This window comes from Chrysochloris asiatica, unplaced genomic scaffold (genome assembly GCF_000296735.1).
Source record: "Chrysochloris asiatica unplaced genomic scaffold, ChrAsi1.0 scaffold00047, whole genome shotgun sequence".
Classification (NCBI taxonomy): Eukaryota; Metazoa; Chordata; class Mammalia; order Afrosoricida; family Chrysochloridae; genus Chrysochloris; species Chrysochloris asiatica.
In genome coordinates this window covers 2076902-2083930 of record NW_006408565.1, presented here as the reverse complement: position 1 = coordinate 2083930, position 7029 = coordinate 2076902, and the positions used below count along the sequence as shown (strand labels likewise).

General features: G+C 50.5%; 1 protein-coding gene across 1 annotated transcript; it reads right to left on the bottom strand.

Annotated features, from left to right (window-relative positions):
• Window positions 1–424: 424 nt before the first annotated feature.
• FNDC5 (fibronectin type III domain containing 5) lies at window positions 425–7029 on the bottom strand (the record flags this gene model as incomplete). The annotated part of the gene is made up of 6 exons (XM_006862365.1): window positions 425–463; window positions 1334–1482; window positions 4317–4406; window positions 4756–4954; window positions 5362–5477; window positions 6966–7029. Coding segments are annotated over 6 exons (657 nt in total), but the record flags the coding sequence as incomplete, so codon positions are not given.

Here is a 7029-nt window from a genome sequence, read left to right as displayed (position 1 = left end):
ACACCCCAAGTCTTGGATGGCTGGATACAGGAAAGACTTGATGGCAGTGCTGACCCTGCAAGGCAGGCAGCCACACTGCCTCCCTCGAGTTCCTCACTTGGGTCGTCAATCTAAGTGCTTGACATCTCCCAGGGACTTTGTGCATTTTGGCAAAGAGGAGGCCAGACCAGGAGCTGTGAGGAGGCAGAAGGCTGTGTCTGGTGCAGCTTTGCCTTTTCTAGAATGGGGTCAGGTCTGTTTGTTTTGTGGCTTGTTTATTTTTTGCAGAATTTAGGTTTATAGTTCAGCCTTCAGAATACGCCAGGGGAAGAGGGAGGACTGTGCAGCTAGCGGTGCCTCCTCCCTATGCTGGTGCCGCAGTCCTCCCTGTCCCTGTGCGTCAGCAGAGAAGCTCACTGAAATCCTTCTTCCTGCAGGCAGGCAGTCACGCTTGGATGGTGTTCACCAAGGGCTTGTTTGGAAACTGGGAGGAAAACAAAAAAGAGAAGTGGCCGGGCGGGGCTAATTGAATAGACTTCTTGCAAGGCTGGAAACAGGTAGAGGACAGAAGCAAACAGCCAGGCTACATCCTGATGGCCAAGCTCTTGCCCCTTGTAGAAGGAAAGAGTAAGCCTGACCTGGATGGCTTGTCTCTACCTTTCCAAACCCAGCCTCAGGCCTGGCGCAGCTGAAGAATGGCCAAGGCTAGGTCCTGGGCTGTGGCCCCCGGACACCCCAGCTGACCCCCAGCAGAGCCATCCCTCTGCTGGTTCTCCATCCTGTAGATCTGCCTCTGATCACAGCCTCAGCTGCTGACATTGTGGAGGTGCTTACGGAGATGGGGGCTAATAAGAGGCTTTGGGAAAATGCGCCAATGAGAGAGAAGTTGAGAGAGGACAGTAAGCCAGAGGGTATGAGGAGATGGGGGGAAGAGGAGGTGGCGAGAGGACCAGATGCTTGTTGAATAATCATCCTCAGAACTTGGAGATCCTCTCACATCCTCTTCAGAGCTGCTCAGAGCAAGTATTGACAAGGTTTTCATATCTGTTTTGTAGAAAAAGAGAGAAAAGTACAGAGAGGTGCAGTACCTACTCAAAGTCACACAGCATAGCAGGAACAGAAATGAGCCCAAGTCCTTTCCTCCTGCTTTCCCACACCAATCAAGAGTTCCACTCTCTCCGCTTGCTGCCCCCCACTTCCTTTTTTTAAAACCACCTCTGGGACTCTACACAAGGAAAGTATCCAAAATCAATTTGTTGCAGTGCCCCTGTGTCATACAGACAGAAGCCAAGCATGGCTCTGTCTGGATGCAGCCATGCCAGGCCCTGATCCAACCCCCTCTGCAACCACCCACCCCTGCTGCCCTCACCTTACTGCGGAGAAGACCCCCACCCTGGTGCTCTGGTGTGCTGGTTTCTGATGCACTCTTGGCTTTTTCCTTGTTGTTATTGGGTTCATTGTCCTTGATGATGTCATACTGGCGGCAGAAGAGGGCAATGACACCTGGGGGTGGGCACAAGGGGGAGCAGTCGGAGGGGAGAGCTGAATCCTGCCTGACTGGTGCCATTCCCACCAGCATCTGCTGTGGACGCTAACTCCCCTTACAGCCACTGCTTCACTACTGCTGATCTCCCACAACATCTGAGCAGGGGCCTCCTCGCCTTATTATAGCAAAGCTCTGACAGCTCCTTTTTTTCTTTAGAGGAAAATAGAAACAATAACTTTTATTGAGCATATGCTAGGCCCTGTGCTATGTGCTGACATAGTCTCTGTCTCAAGTCCACAACAGCCTTGTGACGGTCCCTATTATCACCCCAGGCTACAAGCGAGGACGTGGGTGCAGAGAGAGGACCTATCTTACTCAAAGTCACATAGTGGTGAAGCTGGAATGTGCTGGAACTCCAGGGCCTATACCACTCTTGTTAGATTGTGATTTTTATCAAGTCATGTACCTACCTGATACATTGTGAAAGTCTGATCATATAAAGGCAAGTAACGCCAACTGTAATGTGTTTCTCCCATTTTTTTAACCTTTATGTCTCTAAATACTCCTTGATTCATCTGTTTTCAATATTCTCTGTTGACTTCCTAATAAAGCCTTCTAGCAACTCCCCCTACTTCCATTTCCCATTACCCTAATAGATTTCTATCACAATTGTGGGTGAATCTACTATGTTTACATTGTTATGAATAACTGTCGGTGCCAACTCTAATAGTACACTATAAGCAAACCTCCTCTCTTGTACAGCCCTTTGTTTTTCCTGTCTTTTTTAAATGCCTGTTTTTCTATGTGCCCAAGAAAAAAAATTTTTCCCCCAAATGCTTCTACCAGAAAGCCTGGACTCTCAGTGACCATGCTCCTAAAGCTTTAACTTGGTTTTCAAATCCCTTAAACCATCCCAGTCTGCTTAAGGGCTTGGGGCAATAGTCTGAGGGGACATCTAGGTCAACTGACATAACATAGTCCATCAAGACAATGCTCTACATCCTACATTGGTGAGTAGCCACTGGAGTCATAAAGCTTGCAAGTGGCCATTTAAGATGCAACTATGGGTCTCTTCCCATGCAGAGCAAAGGAGAGTGAAGAAAATCAAAGATTGAAAGAAACAGTGAGTCCACACTACTAACGACCCCACAAACCACAGCCCCCACTAGCCTGAGACCAGAAGAACTAGATGGTGCCCGGCTATCACTGCCAACCACTCTGATAAGTCTAATAGAAGATCTTGGACAAAGAGAGAGAAAAATATAGAACAAAATTCAAAATCATAAAAAAGGCCAAACTTACTGGTATGAAACAGTTAGAACCTCCACAACTATGGCCCCTAGAGACCCTTCAGACCTGAAACTGAACCCACTCCCAGAGACCCCCTTTTAGCTACACCAGAAACAGCTATGGAGTGAGCGTAAACACCCATGAGGAAGATGCTCCTGAGAACAATCAACCACACAAAACCAAAAGGGCCGCATTTACCCACAGAGTGCAGAAGGCAGGGAAGGTGGACAAATGGAAAGAAGGAGGACCCCAGTCAGGAAGTCAGAAGCATGCTGTTACAATGAGGGAGTGCAACTAAATGTCACAAAGCAAAATGAGTACACGTTATTAGTGGGGAACTAATGTACTCTCTAAACTTTCACCCAAACCACAATAATAATTATTAAAATCCCCAAACTGGTCCCAGTCTACAACCTACCTATTATTATTCCTCCACTTCTCACCCTCTCTCAGGCTGCAGCTGCATTGAGCCAGACTGAGCTTAATTTGTTTCTTGAACACACCATGCCCAGAACATTCTTTCTCTTTTGGTTGCCTGGTGAGCTCTCATTCATCCTGCAAGCTTAATTCCTGTGTTACCTGCTCTCTGTTTTCTTCCTGATTTCTACCCCTAGCCCTGGAATTCATGACCTCTCCTCTGCTCCTATACATGATATTATTACAGTATTCATCAAATTGAAATTTGGTTAAATATGGGCCTGGCTTCCCCCAGACTGAGTTCCTGCAAGTACAGGCCTCTTCTGAGTCACGATTTGTAGCCCTACAGCCTGGAATGGAACAGATGCTCAGTAAATGCTGCTGGAGTTGACTATAAAGATGAATGAAACTTGGTCTTTATCCTCAGGGATTTCAGAGGCTAGCGGGTAAAAGGGAATACAAGTCCAACCAACTTACATAAGTGCAAAAGAAAAGGGTAGGCAACGTTAGAGTGGGAGCACCAAAGCCACAGGGCCATTCTAATGGTGTGTTTTGGGAACAATGCATGCAGTCTTCCGCATTCAATCTGGCGAGTTTAGAAGGGTGTCCCAAGTCTGAGATCAGGCAATGAACTGCCCGGGCCTGAAGTCCCTAGATGGCACAGCAACCAGGACAGGAAGGAGAACCAGCATCTTTAGCCAGAGTATGTATCTACTCCTAGAACTGGGATCACTTCTGAAGGAGGAAAAGAACAAGTTCTCCTTTTTTTGTGTGTGCAAGGTGGGTGGGTGAGAGAAGGTATCAGGTCTGGTCCTCAGAGCTGACCCAGGCAGAACTTAGAGCTTTCAGATCTCATTTCTTATGTCTCCAAGCACTTTGCTATTTGTTTCTATAAGAGAAGGAACCTGGTTGGAAGCCCTCCATTTCCCAGAGAGAAAGGAGCTCTGGTAGCGTAGTGGTTATGAATTGGGCTGCTAACCTCAAGATCGGCAGTTCAAAACTACCAGCCATTCCACCGGAGAAAGATGAGGCTTTCTGCTCCCATAAAGATTTACAGCCTTGGAAACCCTGTACAGGGTCGCTATGAGTCAGAACCGACTCCATGATATTTAACAACAAGAAGGGTCTAGAAGCTCAGACTCACCCGCCCACATGAACAGGACCACCACGATGATGAGCACCTCTCCTGTTCGCAGCTGTTGATTCCTTCCCATCTCCTTCATGGTCACCTCATCTGTGGGGACAGAAACACTACCTCTTCGGTCCTTTCCAACACCCACCTACCCCTCTAGCATCAAATCCAAGTACTTTTAAGATAACAAGTGCTTATCTCTATAGGCGCCTACCTTTCTAATGTCCAGAAATCCAAGAACATGTTGGCTACTCGGGGTTGCTGTGATAGGACTCAATCAAAGGAGTTTCTGTACCCACGGTGCTAGGGAACCAGAGTGAATCTCCTCTCTCAGGGACTGCTCTCCTTGGCTGGTAACGGGTAGGTGGAGACTAGTACTTTCCTCAAGCTACCCACTGCTGTGGCCCTGACCACCTTCGTCCCACCCTTTCTAAACAGTGCTGGGACCTGCCTTTGTTCTTGGAGGCCATCTTCTCAGCCTCACGCGGGGTCTTGAAGAGCACTGGCTCGCTAGCCGGGCTCTGGCCCTGGATGGAGATGGCTTGCACGTGCACAATGTACTCAGTGTCCTCTTCCAAGTCCCAGAGGGCACAAGAGCGGGTGGTGGTGTTCACTTCCTGGATGAAACGCAGCATTCGCACGTCCTTCTTCTGCAAAGACAATAGCCAGGCTCAGAGTTTACAGTACCTAGTCACCAAACTCCTGCTCTGATGATGGCAGGCTCATTCTACCATGCTAAACCCTCTACTTACAAAATCCTAACCATCTCATTATCTTCATTTGTCAGATAAGGAAACTCTGAAGGTTTGGGAGGGTGCCCAAGGCATACACATCTACTGAGAATGGAGCCAGGTCCTAAACTCACGTCTGTCTATCCAAGCTGTGTTCTTAATTCCTATGGTCTGATCAAAACCTCCTGAGCCCTCCCGCACTGATTCCCTTCTGAGCCCCAGTGTTAAGCCATACGTGCAGCTTTCTCTTCTCTAGCTCCTCATCCTTTTTCCTTTCTACGTCTATCTTCATGTGTTCTTCCCTCACAAGGACTCTTGAGAGTTACCTGCTGAGAGATGGCAAATCCGATGACAACCTCGTCCTCCAGGACATCCCAGCTCACCACCGCCGAGTTGGCCTTGAGGTGCCTGACAGTGACATTCACTGGGGCCGAGGGACTTTCTGGGGGGCAGGGAGGCACCGGAGCCTGAGCACCCCTGTTACAAGGCCCAGGCCCACTGCCTCATGAAGCAGGGTGGGCAGAAGGAAACCTGGGAAAGGCTATGTAGTGGGGAAGGTTGAAACCAAGGGTTCACACATGGTTGGAGAGATGGTCTTCAGTTCCTTAGTGAATTGAAGAGCCAAGCTTGAGTCCCGGGGTTCCCTATGTCCCAGCGGAAACCACTGCTGGCCACAAGCTGGACCCATCAGGGATCTGAGGTAAACATTAATAGGCCTGGGCCAGTGCAAGATTGAATGAAGGGGCAAGAAGAGGGGAGGAGAGGTATAGGAGAGGCCTAGGGAATTAAGAGTTGTAGGAGCTACAAATGAGGCAGATGAAAAGTAGTCAAAATGACTCAGTGTCCACTGTTCCTTCAATAGAATGACACTCTCAAACGAGTGACCTTGAGAGAGGGAGAGAGGCCCAGAGGTCAAGAAGAGCCAGCTTGGTGTGAGTCCCAGGATTGGGTGACAGGAACCTCCAGTCTGGGCAGAATGAAGCTGGGGGAAGGGCCTCCTCAGATCCAAGCAGCCCAAGAGGTGGAGCCGGATCAGGAGGAGGCAGGGAAAGATGGGGTCACTCTGAGCAAGGCCCCTCTGGATGGACAAAAGAATGTGACAAAGGATTGGTAGAGAGGGGAGATAGAGGGAGAGGGATGGGGAGAGGGGCAGGGGAGTCACCCAAGGGGCAGATGTGACAAGGGGAAGGCCTGAGCCTGAGCAGTACCCTCTCCATGGGTGAGTGAATCTGGGGGAGACAAAGCCAGACAGAGACAGAGGGACACAGACAGGTGGAGGCAGACAAAGAACCAAAGAGACAGGTGGAGTGTCAGAGACAAACAGTGAAGGAAGCAGAGAGAGAGCGCTCTGAGCCATGGAGAAATGGGTAGAAGGAGGCAGCCGCCAGGAGGGTCAGAGACAGGCCGGCTACAGGGGAGATAGCTGGGAGGGCAGGGCCTCCATGGGGCAGGTCAGTCTGACTGCACCCACCCATCCCCCTCACATGCTCACGCACACCGGGATCCTAGCCTGCTCCAGATCTGTTCTGCAGAGTTGGCCTGCAGAGCTTTGAGAGGTCTTTGGGGGACGGGAAGGAAGGCCTAAGGTGGGGGTGAGGGGGTGGATGATATCCTCAGCTGCTCCCTGGGGCAGAGAAGGGAGCTAGTGAACCAGCGCCTAGGGTCAGGAGGATGGAGTTAGAGACCTGAGGACCACAGCGTGATGAGAAGGGACTAGGAGAGTGAAGGGCACAGACCGCTTTGGGGTGAAGAAGGTGGGGGTTTGGATTAGCTAACAGTGAGTGGGACAAAATAGGGGGTCCCCAGGGAGTGGGTAAGGGAACTGCAGACTCCAGAACTGGGGCGAAAGAGGAGCCTGCCCGTGTGCCCAGCCCTCCCGCAGCCCCTGACACCCGGCCCTCCCGCAGCCCCCTGCCCCGGGCCCCCTTACCCGCCTGCACCAGCGCAAAGCAGACGCAGCCCAGCCAGAGGCGGAGCGCGGCGCGGGCGCGGGG